The 18,515-nt window shown below is 40.0% G+C and overlaps 1 protein-coding gene across 1 annotated transcript in view; it reads right to left on the bottom strand.

Annotated features, from left to right (window-relative positions):
- Positions 1 to 3,566: 3,566 nt before the first annotated feature.
- LOC147636336 (uncharacterized) overlaps positions 3,567 to 18,515 on the bottom strand; it is a 54,793-nt gene continuing 39,844 nt past the window's right edge. The window contains exon 2 of the mRNA XM_086801771.1: positions 3,567 to 4,224. Within this exon, the coding sequence (XP_086657897.1) occupies positions 3,938 to 4,224 (287 nt within the window). The 3' untranslated portion in view covers positions 3,567 to 3,937. The remainder of the gene's footprint in view (positions 4,225 to 18,515) is intronic.

Genomic DNA, 18,515 nt, shown 5'->3' with positions numbered 1-18,515 from the left:
AACAAAATACCGATCAGTCTACGTCTCCCCTTGTAATAGTATCATTGGAAACCATTTCCTCCATTCGTCAATGGGAGCGTACACTACCATCTCTGCAATTGGATGTGGCCACAAGGGTCATAAAAAGCTATCTGCCCACATCACAACCTATGACCCGCTGGACAAATTGGTTCCAAGAGGCTGCAACATCATTGCAAATAATATGATCTACCCAAGGAAAGAGGGAGCATGTACTCACGCTCGACATTCTAATGCTTCCTCCTTATAACCTTCTCCCCTGACCATGTAATTGCCAAATTCAAGGGGATGTATATATATAGCTTCATACATTTTTTTTAAAAAAAAAACAAAGAAAAGAAAACAAAAAATAGTAAAAAGAGCTAAGCACAAAACCAAGAGAAATATCCGTATACAATCAAGAACTAGATTGTCCTGTCACATAAACCTACTGATGCTATATCTGTGTTTACAGATATGGCAGATGCCCAATCATCATACACTTCATCCACTCCTACCTTTGGTGAGAGGTATCATCTGTACCTTTCTCAGATATTCCACATGTGCTATCCTGTAATTGAAACTGAATGGGATCATATAGATGTACTAGCCAGAGAGGAAAATATTGAGGAATTAGAATGGCTAATTCGCCTATTGACCATGAGACTGACCCCTACTCCGTAGTAGAGGACATATCCCCGATAGCCCAATGCTTTCCTTTTCCACAAGATGACTATCCTCGCATGGTTACATTTTTGATGAGTTTATGTGGATGGGAAAATGAAAAGGAAATATCTGACAATGATGAATGGACGGATGAAACTCATGGCACTACTGAGGTTGACTTTATTTGTTTGGATGATGCAGATAGAGGCTTAGCCTTAGGGCTAGAGCCAGGACTCTACAACATCCTCTTACCGTATCCTCAGTAGTAGTGTGGTGACTGGTAGGTAGGTTAGCGTTTTCAAGTTTTTTCTAGTTTAGATTCCTTAAACAAGTCTTGAAATTTTCACACTGATGTGCCTCTCGAGGTATAGTGCTTGTTAGTTGATTGTACAGGTTGAAAAGTTTGAGGTGGGTTCGCTTTTAAGTCCTGAGACTGCTGCAACGTTCATCAAAATATATCTACATCAAATTGCAAGCTGTCTCGTCAAATCAAGGAGATCTCCAATTACAGGTGTAATTCTTCCATACCCACTCTCTTTCGTTTTTACTGTTCAATCAATTGCATAAACTATAATGCATGACCACATGAAAATTGTCAATGTACTACTTAGTTTTTGAAGTTGCTTGCATGCTAGTGTAAATCATTAATGAGCTTAACTTTATTGGAAATATTCCTAGGCAGCATGACGTCTTTAGTTAACCTTGGAATACGATTGTCTTAGGTCTAGGGTTAAACCATCTTAATGTTTGACACCTGGCCATGTGTGTGTTGACCTCTAGGGCATAGCTATTACCCCTTTGTCGAAAGGATGCAAGACAAATTATAGTTCAGGAGCGAAGATCACAAGAAATAGATTATTTAAAAAAAAAGCCTACAATAAATGGCAATACAAGTCTATGATGTGCTTTAATGTTGGCCTATCGCCTTATTGGTACTTGGTAGGCGAGGAGTATTCTACTCCAGACCAATGCCTTGGTTGGTAGGGGGTAGCCTTGCCTAAAGTGAGCTAATAGATTCCTGGATAATGCCTTGTGTTGAACATGGTACCAGGATCGATGTTAGTTTTGCCTTAGGAAGGTCACCATTGTGTGTAAAAATTGTCACGTGCATTAAAAAAAAAAAGAAGACAAAAAGCTCCTGTAACTCTGACGTTTCTTGTGTCCCTAGGCTTGTGGTATTAACTTGTTCTTAGAGTAGACACAGTGTGGTCATCTGTTTATTTATTAAGCTTGGTTATTTTCCTTGACTTAGGCCAGTTATAAACCTTGATTAACCTTTGACACCTTGTTTACTCTGATTTACTTTCAATAATTTTAAACTCCTGTTAATTTGCTACACTAGCTCATTCATGTGACCCTTAAACTAAGTTCTCATAGCAACATCCATTGTGGTCTAACATGCTTGAATTTATACACTTTATATCTTTTGAATTCCAGCATACTTTCACTCTACTTTCCTATTTTACAGACGGTCAACAACAACCCTCTCGAGCTTACCATACCATAGCTTCCGAGGACGGAATCTACATCAGGAAGGGGGGCATGTTAACCTATGAGACGGACATTCAGACGTACTATGTTTTACGTCATTTATTTAAATATTCTGAGTCATGGGCCAGGCTTGTCGGCACCATATGTTAAGGATGAAGGGATTGGGTGATCGTCGATGAGAGGCGCACCTTGAATATTAGTAGGATAAGGGTTAGGATCGGCCGGCCATGTATGGGCATCCAAGTGTGAACGGCCAACTCACCTATAAGAGTCAAATGTAACCCTAAAATCCTCATTCTCATGTGTTGTGAATACAAGAGTGCTCTTGCCTTATCTCCTTGATTTCCTTCTCCTGCGTGTGAGAGAGAGAGAGAGAGAGAGAGAGAGTGAGTGAGAGAGCGATCGAGCGCACTGTGTAGCGGCACGGCGGCGGCGACGAGGCGATAGAGCGGCGACGGCGGCTCCTCCTTCACGGCTGCGACGCGGGAATCCTTCAAGGCGGCGGTTGAGCGGTGAGTGACACACCCTTTGGCATTCTGTTTGAGCTTCCTTCCCTGGTTGTATGCTTGTAGCCATTCGTGGCTCGCATACGGTGTCTGGCAAGTCCCCAGCTATACGACCTGTGCGGCAAAAGCGCACACTTATCATGTACAGGGCTATTTGGACACAGAAAAAAGCTCTAGTCTTTGGCAAGGGAAATGGATCATGTGCCAGATGCCTCAAGGAAGAAGATGACGTCCACATTTTTCTACTGTGCCCTAACATAGAACCAATGGTAAAGAAACTCAATGAGTATGTGGCCAGTTGGGGGAAAACTTGCTTATCCTGGAAGCATCTGCTCATTGGGGAACCCATAGGCTGCTCTACTGAACTATGGACAGTATTAAGAACAGAAATCCTCTGGTTCTTCTGGATTGAAAGACTAGCTGCCCTACACAACGGTGATACCCGGAATACCTGCTCCCTCAAAAGTCTCCTTATCATTGCAGGGGAGAGGTTCTACTTGAGGAAGATCACTGACATTGAGGCCAGAATTTCAAAACTGGTAGGTCCTATTGGAAGCACTCCAAAGAATGTCATAGATAAGGTCAAGATTCTTCAGCTTCAAGAGAAGAGAGAATATCTTGTAAACGTGGATCTAAGCTATGTGCTGAAGCTCCAATACCTCTAGAGCCTAGGATAGAGACCCAGAGGGTCATTGCTCTTTGCTGATTGCCTAGGATAGTGAGAGAAGTCTCGGCCTAAAAATGGCCTTGACCGCTATTTGATGTCAGCCCCCGCCGACTTTTGTAACTTGTCTCGATTTTCTTCAATAATAAAAATGCCATTATTGAAAAGAAAAAGGGAGTTAGCCGGTCAAAAATTGACTTGAATGGTCAGTCGTGGATGGCCATGAATATTCAAAAGCATGCTCTTGCAAAATTCAAATGCTTAACGCAGCTTAAGTAAAATGTGAGTGACAAGATATGAGAAGATTAATAATCACTATAACCTTGTAATCCTTGGATCGATGTGGCCCTACACTAGGCTTGGGATCTCAACAGCTAAGGTAGAAGATGGGCATTTTGTATCATAATCAAAATAAATTACTGGGTTTCTTTTGCTGGGTGCTATGCCCATGCATTCGGAGCAGGTGGTTCATGATCGATTTGGGCCCTTCTTCTTGTTGTTGTTACTGATCACACTCTATATTGATGTGTTTTCCCACCAATCCATCATCGTTTGATTACACCTTCATAATTAAGCAATGCTTCTTCTTGACCATCGCTAAACCTCATTTTGATTAATTCCCCTTCGCCATCTGCCCCTCTTCTTCAAACAAATTTCTGCCTGTTATGACGGTGTTGTGGGTCGGGCTTGGATCTGACGGTGGCACAGGAGTCCTTGGCAGCATGCTAAAGATGCTCTCTTTTGCAGCCAAGCTGTTTAATTCCAACGATCCACCCACTAATTGAGCAGAATTTAGAGAGATTTGTGCTGATTTTGCATCGATTAGTGAGCGTTTTACTGCTTTTGAGTTGCCCCCCGGATTGGGTCCTGAAGAAGCTGCTAGAATTTGTTGAGAACTGCCTGCAGCTGCAGTAGGGGCTGATGGAGCTGAAAACACTTGGTTATAAGGCCCTGACACAGGTTTGTGCGGCAACATATGACCAAGATTATGGGATTTTCCTTCGGAGAGGCTAGCCGAGTTCCCACCAGGGTTAGGTCCGGACACAGGAGTGTCCAGGATGTTGGCCAGGCCGTCGATGGATTCATAGTGTGTACCTGCTGGAGCTTCTTCGTTCATGATTACCATTTGGATGTGGGGAAGGGCTTGTCGTCTGTGATGGGACTGTTCATTTGTAGCTGGGGATGAGGGTGTGTAATGGTGGCCACGGCGCCAGCTATGTCGGTGATGGTGTTGGAAGGGCCGAACTCTTGCAGATAGGGCTACAGGGAAAAGCAAAAGCAGCAAGAGGAGGGTGGGGGGTAGACCAAGCTGCTTATGCAACATAGCCAGGCCTAAAAGCTTGAGAGCATGTTAATAGCTCTGGATATCTCTTCTTTTGTGATTGGTTTGTCAAGCCACTGAGCTTGTTGTTCTGGCACTGTTTTAATTCTACACTGCTCTATGAGCTTAGTTGAGGTAGTTTGCTCCGCTTGATTTGTCGTAGATTCCAAAAAGAGACTTTGGAAGCGTTGGGCTATCCAAGCTTTATTCTCCTCATTGGAACGCAATTGGATGCCTGAACTGTCTTTCAAAAGGGGGATGGTCTCTGCTGCATGTTTCACTTTTAGCATTTGAAACATTTCTTTGGATGGTCTGTCGGCTTTACCAGCCCACCACTCTCTGAAAAACAAGGCACTGTCCTCTAGTTCTTTGTCTTCTATTTTATGGAGGTGGGCTTTAGTGTCCCTCAAGGCAGTCTGAGCAGAGACATCACCAAGGTTGACCCTGTTCTCAAGTTTTTCAATCTCTTCCAGACACTCTTTTTTCTTCTTCTCTCTTATCTTTTTGACTCCTTTCCTGGCACAAATGAGCAAGGATTGCATGGACTTCACTGCCAGAGACCATGCCTTAGCGGGGGTCAATCCTAAGCTAAAGAAATGATCCCATATTCTCTTCACTTCTGCTTGTACCATGGGGAGTTTAAAGAGGGAAGGGTCCGTATGGAACCACTTGTGCAGCACTTTTTCTCATCAACTTTCTCCAGAGATGCTAGAATGGGATAGTGATCTGACAGGCAAGTGTCAAAAATGGCTTTGCATTCCACAGTAACAAACATTTCCTGACTGACATAGCATCTATCAATTCTAGCCTTCCTTAATAGATCACCTGTTCATAGCTTTGCCAAGTAAATTATCGTGGTAGTCCTATGTCAACTAGGTTAAGCTGTTCCTTGCATTTGCTCCAAGCAAGTTTTTCCGCTCCTGAGATAAGCTTCCCCAATTTATTGAATCTATCTTCCTCTAGTTCTACCATATTCAGATCTCCTATTAGAATGATAGGTTCATCATACTCCTGCATGACTGAATTCTAGATACGAGCTCTTTGAGTCTGCGGGGGGCAGTTTGCATACATGCCTATCAGAACAAAATCCTCAAGTTCAAACGCCACCCACTGGTCAAAAAGGTCGACTTGGATATCTCTAATCTGATTCTCCCATCTAGGGTGCAACCCACAAGCTACCCCTCTAGAGCCTTGTGAGGGTGAGCGGTATAAATCCATATGAGATTTTTATCTATTGCGTTCAGTCTTTGGATGAGATTATCTCCACTGACTTTAATCTCCGTTAACACTACAGCATCGACATTACCATGTTGTTTCAACCATGCCTTAACTTTTTTCCCTTTATTAGGGTCTATAAGACCTTTGACATTCAAAGACAATATCTTCATGGAGGGGGGGTTTGGTTTTGTTTCCTCTGTCTTCTATTCTTATTTGCATCTTTGGGGGAACCCTCCATTTGAACATGGTTTCTTTTGAGATCTATGGATATGTCCATGGCATTGTCTGAGGTAGAGGTTTGTCTTTGTTCGCTGCTCCTTCGTTTTCTCTTGCATGGAGTCATCCTCTTCTTGACTTTGGGTATCTTCCAGTTTAGCCAGCTCAGAGGCCAAACAGTCCAGATTGAGCTGATTAACTGGAGTTGAATCTATAAATTCCTCATCTGAGTCTGAAAGATCAGGTCCAAAAGGGAATAGAAGTTAGCTTTGGGATTGGATGAGTTGTTCTTCTTCTGTTTGAAGGTCTTTCGTTTAGGGGGTGGAATAAATCCATCGTTCTTACCCTTCCCTATCTGGGAGTCACTACCGGAAGGGTTTTCCAAGGTGGACGGGTTACCAGTTGAACTAGAGGCTGCGTTAGCTTGCACATCCTTCATAGCTGAGTCCTTTTGTAAGGCAAATCCGAGGTTGGACTATTTTCCCTTCTGATCTACATTTCTTTGTGGAGCATTGCCCTTAGAAGGAGCTTTGCTGGCTTCGATCTGTGACCAAGGGAGCCTACAATTTTGTCAGTCCAGTTTGCTGAGAACTCTTTTGTCCACCTGAAAAGTCCCTTTTTCTTATTAATGATAGTTTGTGTTTTCTTAAGGTAATGAATGGCTACTTCCTCACTCAAGTATTAGAAAGATCCCTAGTAATGAATGACTTCTTCCTTGGTTTGAATTTTCTTGCTAATCTATAGTTAAATGCTAAAAAACTTTCTACCTATGCATTATGACACCCAAATCTTGTCATTCTAATTTTCACAATGCACAAACAAAGACCATCTATCCCTTACATGATTTTTTTGAGGAAAGAAAAAGAAAAACATAGCATATTGAATTTTGAATGGGATTTTGGGCCATCTAAGAAAAAATACAAATGTAAGCAATTGTAAAGTTTTACAAAAATAAGTTTTACTTTCTCCATATCCCATTATTGTAGGATGGCTTTAGTAAACAACTTCATGCATGGCATCTTTCATACATGAATCAATGCCCTCGATCCTTATCGGATGATAGATTGTGGTCATCTGTGCACGACAGGTGTGATGCACATACTTTGTTGTTTTTAAACTTCAAATGATTTTTTTTTAAATATCATATGTGAAAAAAACATGAGTTTCTATGTAGAAAATGCTTCATTTTATAGCAATAACTAGCATAAAGAAGCTTTTGAAATCACTTTCAAACTTGAAGATGTCAATGCAACTAGTTAAGATGTAGGCTATGGTGGTGGCCAAGTTTGAAATCACTTTCACACTTGAAGATGTCAATGCAATTAGTTATTTAAGATGTAAGCTATGGTGGTGGTGGCCAATATTCATATTGGGGGAAGAAAGCAAAAAAAAGGTTATTTAAAGAGAGGAAAGGGGAAGAGTTTCAACACTTTTGCTACACACGCACGCACACACACACACACACACAAAAAGATTACACATTCTAGTGGTTTTCTTAATGTCACCATATATAAGAGAAAGCAGAACTAGTTTGAGCAATCGATTCAATTATTGCATGCCTAGGAAAGAAGGAGGGGAAGAGGAAGCTAGAATGAATTTTGAATTTGAACCTGAGATAGCATCATGCAGGCAAAGGAGGAGAGGGGTAGTCCTTCCCTTAATTAGTCCTAAGGATGCAATTAACAATGTGGCTTTGGTAATTAGTGAAGATAGAACCACCTCAACCATGCAGATTACTAATATCATACAGGGATGCATGTTGTTTTTGCACACAAATCAAGTGAAAGAGAGGTCATTTCAAGTGATTGTTGCGGTTCTATCTCCTACACAAACTGGCTCTTACTTGGCGTCATTGATATGAATTGGTTCTTGATTTGAATATCCAACAGGCATAGTGGCTGAGGACAGTGTGTGCATTGACTAGGTTAACTGATTAAAAGGTAATCCTTGACCTACATATCACACTTTCAGCTATATGTTTTAAGGGTTTAGGATAGGTGTGTCTTTCTTCATGGGCCATTAGTCCTATTTTGGGTTGCATTGGTCCTTGATGTGGGGCATTGGGTGTATGAATTAGTAGCATGTGCACTCATTGGGCTATTTGTTCTATCTTGGGAAAAGTTTAGTCCTTGATATAGATTTTTTATATAGTGCATTTTGGTAAAAAACGAGTTTATTTTGCTTCCTTATTTCAATGTATTTTAGTTGAATGTTGACTTGCATATGGGCTATTTTGTCGTAATTTGGGCAAAGTGTAGTCCTGTTATGATATGAAATTAGTCTTGTATATGTGAAATTGGGCTATGTGCAAAATTAATCCTGTTCTAATATGTGTGTGTGCTTGCATATGGTTAAATGGTGAACTAAGATTGTATGCTAAGTTTGTGTAATGTGTCTGAAATAGTGGGATGGTGGTAGTACCGGGGTGTCTCATGTCAAATATTAATAGTACTACCCTAGGCATGTACTTTTACTTTGGCTTTAGTACTAAAGCAAAGGATACATTTGTGTTAGCCTTGAAGCCCACACAAAAATATCGAAGGGTGCCAATGGCTTTAGTATTATTGATCGTGAGTACTAGGGAGATCCCATACGGCGTAGTACGTGGGTTGCTCATGTTATACATTAATAGTACCCCCCTCTGTGCATGTGCTTAGGCCTTGTCTCTAGTACTTAAGCAAATAGGGTGCCAATGGCTTTATTACTATTGAGAGTGGGAGCTGGGGAGACCCACCTGTGAAATTGTTTAAATAATCAATGGTTTTGTATGTGTATAGACTTTGACATGTGTCACAAAAGTTAAATTTTAAAAATATTTCTTATTGTGATATGTTTTTCTTAAAGGATTTTAATTTTGTTTGCATATCTTCTCTTTGAGTTGCATGTATTGGTCTTTGAAATTCTTCTTTTCTTGAATCGATGAGATATTAAGAAATGAGAAATCAAACTAGATTGAAAGAGGTTGAAGACATTGAACTTATTTCATAAAGGTCTAACAAGCAACCACAAAAACTAGATAAAGAAAAAAAGCCTAGTCTATTGCAAAAAAATTATGTGGGCGATTTACTGAATGGGAGTGCAATTTGTTGTCACGTTGTTAAATTAGGTGGGCGCCTCAGATTAGGGATCATTTCCTTGTCAATGCAAAGAAGTCATTTCGCAAATGTACACATCCTAGTGCCAATGTCGTAGAGCTAAACGGTTACTAGAAGAATCTCAAAAGAGAGATGCCAAAATGTTGTGTGGGATGCAATTGGAGGTTGAAGATACAGTGGCAGGAGAGACTCAAACAACCTAGATACTAAGAGAAATTGAAACATCAAGAAACACTCCAAACCACAAAAGTAGCAAACGATCGGTGCATGTGGAGCATGGCAATGCATCGTCAAAATGCAAAACTAGGGATGGAAATGGTAATATGCGTTAGACATCCTTGCATGAGAGCTTTCGAGGAACCATGCTTGAAGATGCACAAATGGCTTTAGCAAAAGCAATTTTCTTCATTAGAAATGCTATTCTTATGGTTGATAGTGAGCATTGGAAGAAGGCCTAGAAAAGAATAGGTGAACTTGGACCAGGGTTCTCCCCTCCTTCGTATCATACCATGAGAATTTCTTTACTAGAGAAATGCTACTTAGCTGTAAAAGAACATGTTGAAAGGGTTATATTAAACAATTTATCATTGTTAGGTTGTACTATAGTACTATAGTGAGCAATGGATGGTCCAACTATGCCCTGTAATGGTTGTGTCTTTGTGAGGAGAAAGTTTTATTAAGGTTGTTGATAGCACTGGGATGATCAAGACAGGAGAATACATTGCTAATGTCATCTCTACAGTTATCGAGAATATAGGTGCTAATAATGTGGTTCAAGTTGTTATGGGTAATGCTAAGAATTATAGAGTTGCAGGAAGGATTATAAAGGGTCGTGACCCTAATATATATTCTAGTGGATGTAATACACATAGCTTAAACTTTGTGTTAAAAGATTGTTCGAAAGGCAAGGTATACAGACTGAAATAGGCCCCTCAATCTTGGTACGAGGAGATTGATACATATTTTGTGAGTATTGGTCTTTCTAAGAGCCCTTCATGCAAATTTAAATAATTTATTTGAGTAGGAGGGCAAGTACATGATTATAGTCCTTTTATGTAGATGACCTCCTTTTGATGGGGAACCATGAAGAGAAGATCCAATAGATGAAAGAGATGTTGAGTTCAGAGTTTGAAATAATAGACCTTGGGTTGTTTGGGAATAGAGGTTTGACAGGAGAGCAAAATTTCATCTTCATTTCTTAGTTTATGTATACATCTAATGTAACTATCTCGATGAAGATAGTTGACATAGCTATTTGAGAAAATGTTGACCTTGTAAACCTTGGAACGATGTGGCCTTCATGCAAATTTCGATAATTTATTTGAATAGGCAAGTACACGATTATAGTCCTATGATGTAGATGACCTGATTTTGATGGGGAACCATGAGGAGAAGATCCAATAGATGAGAGAGATTGTGAGTTCAAAGTTTGTTGAAATGAGTTCAAAGTTTGAAATAATAGACATTGCACTTATGCAATTTTGTTTGGGAATAGGGGTTTGACAGGAGCAAAATTTCATCTTCATTTCTTGGTTTATGTATGGGGTTTGATTTGAGCAAAATTTCATCTTCATTTCTTAGTTTATGTATGCATCTAACTATCTCTATCAGAAAATGTTGACCTTGTAACGATGTGGCCTACACTAGGCTGCTTATAAGTTGGGATCTCAACAGCTAAGGTAATAATGTAGTGGCATTTTGTATCATAATCAAATTAAATTAATGGATTTAATCTTTTGCTAGGTGCTATGCCCATGCATTCTGAGCTGGTTGTGAAGGTGGTTAATGATCGATTTGAGCCCATCTGATTTCAGCTTCTTGTTGTTGTTGTTGTTGTTACTGATCATATTGATGGGTTTTCCTACCAATCCATCCTCGTTTCGTTATACCTTCATAATTACCACGGTAACCCTTATTTTGATTAATTCCCCTTCGCCATCTGCCCCTTCTTCACAAAAATTTATGCCTGTTAGTTGTGGTAAGCCAGGCCCTGACACTGGTTTGTGCAGCAACATATCACCAAGATTATGGGATTTTCCTTCGGCCGAGTTCCCACCAGGATTAGGTCCGGACACAGGAGTGTCGGCCAGGCCGTCTATGGATTCATAGTGTGTACCTGCTGCAGCTTCTTTGTTCATGGTTACCATTTGGATGTGGGCTCCTAAGAGGAAAAGCAGCAAGAGGAGGGTGGTGGTGGGTGGACCAAGCTGCTTCTGCAACATAGCTAGGCCTAAAGCTTGTGAGAGAGAGAGAGAGAGGGGCTGGCAAAGCTGTGTCTGTGTCTGTGTCTGTGTCTGTGAGGGGGAGCCTGGAGGGTTTTAACGAGCGTGTAGGTGATGCCTTTTTGTAGTTATCCACCACAACTGTTAGCAGCGATGGCATGCTGGCTACACTTCTGCGGAGCGAGCGCTACAAACTGTACACACGTGACACATGTGACCAGGCAGTGTTCGAAAAAAGTACTTTTACAAAAAGTGGAAACCTTTATCTTCAAATTGAGAAATTATTTATAAAAAGAAAATCTTTAAATTTAAAGGTTTTTGTTCTTTTACCTTCCAGTTTTATATTTAAAAGTATTTTTCAAAATATACAGGTGCAAACTACACTAAACTCGGGTTTTTTTCGAGCAGTGAGACAGGACAGGAGGCTTGGGATTTCTTTGCTTTTCTAAGCAAATAATATATTATTAATTTTACTACTCCACATCACACAATGCTGGAAAACTTTTTGACTCAACGAGGAAGAAAAGGTCCACATTTTTATTTGTCAAAGCCCTTAGTCAAAGTTTCCAGTCAAAGTTTCCAAAATCACAAAAATCGCTTTATACAAGAGGTTTTTTGCCAACTCCTCTATGGCGTCAAACTTTCTATTCCAAGACTTTGAGAGTAGGGGGCACGAGCTAACTTTCTACTCCTTTGAAATAATAAAATTCCATGAGCTCCCACTCCACATGTCTTCAATAGAAAGGCCACCCCCCTCACATGCAAAAGTAAAGGACATCATGCTCAAAAAAACATATTTTTCAACCAATCAAAATAAGGACAACTCTTAAATCTATCCAGTTTTTGTTTCCAAAATCTCTACAATATCCTGGTTTTTTTATAACTAAAATATACGAAAATCATTCCTTAAAATAAGGGCTATTTAAAATCTCAGTCAATTTTTCTTAATTCTACCCGATACAAATACACAATAATGCCCTTTATTTTGAGCCCTGATCTTACCCCTTTGCAGTCCTCACGAGACCCGTTTTGGAAAGGGGGCAACGAGTGGCCATTCCCACCCACCATGGACAAGAGGGGACACCACATAAGCACTTGAAAACTATGCATTTTTGGTATGCACACTAGTTCTTCCACATCAACCCCCTCGATAAGTAGGTTTTCTTTTTTGTATACATGTTAGTTTTGACACCCCAAGAGAGGGTGCAAAAGCAAGAGGTTGCCTAGACAAACTTTTACTTACACAGCACGTCGACATCCATGACATAGCAAGGTAGAATTTCAAATGGTTTGTTTGATTCTCAACCTTGGAATTACACTAAAGCCCATTCTTAATAGTACTGATTTGCTTGCTTGTAAATCATTTCATTGTTCAATTCAATGCCAAGGAGAAAAATTTCTGTAAAGACAACTCAAATTGAAAAGAAGGGCTTGTGTTGAAACCAAGAGCTACAATTTGGAGTTTCAATTATAAAACATTTTAAGCCAATAACAAGCCGAGATAAAGACACCATCTCCACTTTTGGCCTCATTGTAATTAGAGCTCTTTGTAGTGATCAAAGAGATCTATCCAAAGACAAAACATTCCTCGGTACCTACCACATAATGGGTGGTTTTTCCTATCTTATTTTACTCAATGACTATCGTGGATAAGGCAGATGTATTTGGAAAGTTTAAGTGGGAAAGAAGCTTAAGAAGTTTCAAAGGACTGGGGTGGAGAGTTTACATCAACATGTGAATTCAATGTCTAGTCCAAGAACCAATGGGATCAAAACACATAGTTTATTGATTATACTCCTCAACAAAATTGAGTGGTGGAACAAAAGAACTACACCATTCTTGAGATGGCTAGGGGTATGTTAAAGGGGAAAGGAATGCCGATACCCTTTAAGCTAAGGTAGGTAACATTGAGGTAGGTAACACTGAGGTGTATATATTTAGAACATAAGTTACAAACCAAGGTGGTAAAAACGATGACTACTCAACATGTGCATTTTCTGATAAGAAGCCTTCATTGTCATATTTCAAAACATTTGGATGTGATACATGTTCCAGACTCATCAAGTGGGATTCCAAAGGCATAAAGTGTAGCTTCCTACAATACACTATGGACTCAAAGTGTAACCAACTATTCAACCATAAGCAAGGAAGATCATAGTGAGCTCTGATGTGGTGTTATAACTGTTGAAATATTGATTCACTCCACCTCTTTTGCTTGATTCTCTCCACCTTTCCCAAAATATCTCCACACCTCCTAACTCTCCTTATGCTACCCTTTATTCTCTCCCAGTAGATACTTCTCACCTTTTCACAGCTTCTCTTACATTTACAGATTCTCTTTTACAGCCTCTTCCTCCCAAGGGCTTCTTTCCACACACACCCTATTCACTTGTATATTTCAACACCTCCCCTCAAGTGAATACTCCTAGCACACTTTCCCTCTTACTTGATAGTCTGCGATCAGTGTCTCAAGTCCCTAAACTCATAGTCCTTGACACTCTCTCTCTCTATGTGTCCAAGGCTACTACAAGTGCCTGCGACCTTGACTAAAGTGCTCACACATACATCTACCACATGGCCTACATCATCGGTGGCTCATAGGTGGTTTTACTCTGTTGGGGCAGGTTACATTGGCTTGTGGGGTTTCACTCTCTCTCTCTCTCTCAGAAAAGATGATCTGACTCCACTTCCTTATTGGGAGCCTCCATGAAGTTTGCTGATGTCGTTCCTTCTCCACCACTGGGTTTGCCGTAGCAGTCTCTTGCCATGTGTCCTGGCTTTCCATAGTTGTGGCAAGTGAAGGTCCTTCCTCCTACTCTGCCTCTTCCTCATCCTCATCCTCGAGAGAATCCTCCTCGGGTGAAGAATGCTTTTTCTTCTCCTGCTGTTGAATCCAGCCATTTCTTCTCTTTGCCTCTAGTCTCTTGCTCTAGTAGAACTTCTCCTATCTCATGTAGCCTCAATTCAGGTACATTCTTTAATGTTGCTACAATGTTTTCATATTCACCTTTGGCCACACTCTTTAGAAGCACTGCTAGTGCCTCATCATCTTCCACCTTTTTGTGCCAATAGCTGCCAGTTGTTGCTTAATGCTTTTATATCTGTTCAAGTGTGTGATTAAAGGTTCACTTTCCTTCATATCCAATTTGTAGAATTGCATTAATATATTTATCTTTGAATTTTTAGCTTGTGTGCCAAATAATTTATTGAGTTCATCCCATGCATCTTTTGCCCATTGTATCCCTGTGATGTGATGAATGATTTCATCATTTAAACTGAGTGTGATAAGTCCGAATGCTTTTTCATTCCAGCTCTTCCACTCATTTTTCCCTCTCACCTTTGGGCATTCATCTCTTCCCTCAATCAACTAGGCCCCACAGATTTTTCCTTATGAGCAGATACATGGTTTTTGTCTGCCATGTGTAAAACTGCTCCCTATTAAATTTGGCTATCTCTTATGTCGTACTCATGATGATGTGAAGGGGGTCTTACCCCTGCATCCAATTTCAAGATTCAAGGGGAGTGTCTACCCTTTTACAACTTAATATGGTGTTTAGGTGATGATTACAAAGATTTATCAGCATAAAATCACTAGAAATTATATTAAACCAAGGGTAACAAATTTGTACGGAATGGTTGGAGTATCAAACCATCTCCGAATTGCAATCTAAAGTTATAGGGATCTGTATCAGATATCCAATTAATTTGAATCCTCAATTGCACCAAAATATAATGATTAGTATTGATTAATCTCACTAATTAATAAATTAATCCTTTGTTTTATGTGCAGAAAATCATATTCACCTTTGTCCACACTCTTCAGAAGCACTGCTAGTGCCTCATCATCCTCTACCTTCTTGCCAATGGCTGCGAGTTGTTGCTTAATGCTTTTGTATTTGTTCAAGTGTGTGATTAAAGGTTCACTTTCCTTCATATCAAGTTTGTAAAATTGCATTAACAGATTTATCTTTGATTTTTTTTGCTTGAGTGCCAAATAATTTATTGAGTTCATCCCATGCATCTTTTGCCCATTGTATCCCTGTGATGTGATGAATGATTTCATCATTTAAATGGCGTGCGATGAGTCCTAATGCTTTCTCATTCCTGCTCTTCCACTCATTTTCCTCACTCACCTCTGGGCATTCATCTCTTCCCTCAACTAGTCCCCCATAGATTTTTCCTCATAAGCAAATACACGGTTTTTGTTTTGCGATGTATAAAACTGCTCCCCATTAAATTTGGCTATCTCTTATGTCGTGCTCATGATGATGTGAAGGGGGTCTTACCTCTTGATCCAATTTCAAGATTCAAGAGCAGTGTCTACCTTTTACAACTCAATCTAGTGTTTAGGTGATGATTACAACAGATTTATCAGCATAAATTCACCAAAAATTACATAAAACCAATGGTAACAAATCTGTACTGAATGGTTGGAGTATCAAACCATCTCTGAATTGTAATCTGAGGTTATAGGAATTTGTATCAGATACCCAATGGTAAATTTGAACCCTCAATCGCACCAAAATATAGTGATTAGTGTTGATTAGTCATTGATTAGCAAAATAATCTCCTATTTTGTGTGTAAAAAATAGAGTGTGCGGGGAGGCCAGATATGGGGCCTTAGAGTTCAAATGAGCTTAACTCCTTTTAAAGACATCAATAGCAGCTAGTCTAGTAGAGGATCAAGCCAAGAAACACAAGATTTGACCAAACATTGAATGCTTAATCTCTGTTTTACCAAAGTCACGTGCAGATTTGATGCAGAGCTTGATTCCACTTTTCCTTGAAGAATTTCTAGATTCTGAGGCTGCCAGCATGCTCAGAGAATCCAAAAACCCCTTGGGCTAGCGCCTTTGCTTCCAATTCCAAGTGGTGAAGACAATTTTGCAAGTTTTACTCTTAGAAAAAGGCGCTGGGGTTTTCACAGATTTCTGCAGGTCCCGTGATGACGGTTTGAAGATATGACTTGATGGACCGGTGCATGGGAAGCTTGGCTAGGTGGGGCTAAGCTTGAAGCCTATTGTTAGTCCTGGAGGGAGATCAAGCCCCTCCACTAGCTGCTGGGGGTACAGTGAGCTTGTTGAAAATTGATTAAAAATCGATTCTCTTAATCCTAATTAACTAGGTGATTAGTAAGATAATGAGCTTATAAATTTGATGGATTCTAAGCTAGGCTCTGATACCATGTTAAATTTGCAGCAATGTGATGAGCTATGGTGGATCAAATGCAAGAATCAACATCATTAACAAAGAGATTAGACGATGATTAAGATAAGATTAGTGAGCAATTAACTGATAGCTTAATGTAGGCATGGATAATAAAAAACCAGTAAATTCTCATTTGGCCAATGCCTCAATTTATAGAGTTTACATCCAAGCATCTAATCCCACTGATCTCTCCTTGATTCACTCCACCTCTTTTGCTTGATTCTCTCCACCTCTTCACTTTTCCCAGAATATCTCCACACATCCTAAATCTTCTCATGCTACCCAGGTTTATTCTAAAAAAAAATCATTTAATATGAGTGTGATGAGTCCTAATGCTTTCTCATTCCTGCTCTTCCACTCATTTTCCCCACTCACCTCTGGGCATTCATCTCTTCCCTCAACTAGCCCCCACAGATTTTTCCTTGATTCACTCCTCCTCTTTTGCTTGATTCTCTCCACCTCTTCACTTTTCCTAGAATATCTCCACACATCCTAAATCTTCTCATGCTACCCTTTATTCTCTGTGGAAAAATCTATGGGGGCTAGTTGAGGGAAAGGATGAATGCCCAGAGGTGAGTGGGAAAAATGAGTGGAAGAGCAGGAATGAGAAAGCATTAGGACTCATCGCACTCAGTTTAAATGATGAAATCATTCATCACATCACAGGGATACAATGGGCAAAAGATGCATGGGATGAACTCAATAAATTATTTGGCACTCACGCAAAAAAATCAAAGATAAATCTGTTAATGCAATTCAACAAACTTGATATGAAGGAAAACTAGGAAGTGTGCAACTTCCTCTCCCCATTCAGGAATCAAGCATAGTTGGAACAAGGGGACATCTAGCAAGTAATCATCAACACCAGTGGTGGTGGCTTTCCATTAGGGATGTATGATGAATGGTCAGCCAATGCATGCTTGGAGCCTTTACATATGCTCATGGTAAAGTCAAATTCGAGTAAAATTAGAAGCCATTTGGTGATTCTACCTATCATGTAGGGTTTTCTCACTAGATAAAGAAGAGCTTGATGGTCTACGACGAAGAAAATAAATTTAGTCGCCAAAAGGTAATGACAAAACTTTTTAACCGAATAGACCATAGCTAGCCCCTTTTTTTGTGGTGGAATAATTTTGCTTTGCTTTGTTTAATTGGTTGACTTGCAAAGCTAATAAGTAGATCTCTATTGTGTTCTCTAGGTTGAGCTAGTACATAACCAATTGTGAAGGCAGAGACATCTATGTAGACATGGAATATGATTGGTAGGGGGTGGCACCTCAAGAATGAGTTGCACCTTGTTATCATCGGTGGAGATACCATGTTTAGAGATAATGTGTCCTAGGATTACTCCATATCACATGTAAAATTGACATTTCAAAAGGGTTAAGAGAGATCCTATAGAGCCACCATCTCTCTAGAGCTTTTCTCAAAAACCACAAATGTGCTGTCCATGTAGAGCTAACACAAAGGTCATCCATGAAGACTTCAAGGAATTTTCATAGATATTCCTTGTTGTAGGCTGTGCATGTTAGGCGTTGGAAGGTGCTTGGGGCATTGGTCAATGCAAATGGCATGACTCGATATGCATACCTACCCCTTTCAGTGGGTAAAATCCATTTTGTGTTGATCTTTTGGGTCGATCGGCACTTGGTTGTAGCCGAAAAAACCGTCAAGAAAGCTATAGGCTTCCTTTCCTGTGACCCACTTGAGAACATGTTCTATGAAGGAAAATGGATAGTGGTCTCTGTTAATCCAATTCTAGGATTAACAAGAGCTACTGCCATTATATTACATCAAGGAGTCACGTAGATACACCAAAGGGTCATACATTCAAGATATGAAGCAATAGTGTCGAAACTATAACTTGGACGGGCGCTTGTAATGGTGTGACAGAGTATTTATGGATTCCCG

Source organism: Cibotium barometz, chromosome 8 (assembly GCF_041138505.1).
Source record: "Cibotium barometz isolate CiBa-2024 chromosome 8, ASM4113850v1, whole genome shotgun sequence".
NCBI classification, from domain to species: Eukaryota; Viridiplantae; Streptophyta; class Polypodiopsida; order Cyatheales; family Cibotiaceae; genus Cibotium; species Cibotium barometz.
Note: the sequence above shows the minus strand (reverse complement) of the source record. Positions and strands in the feature narration are given on the sequence as shown.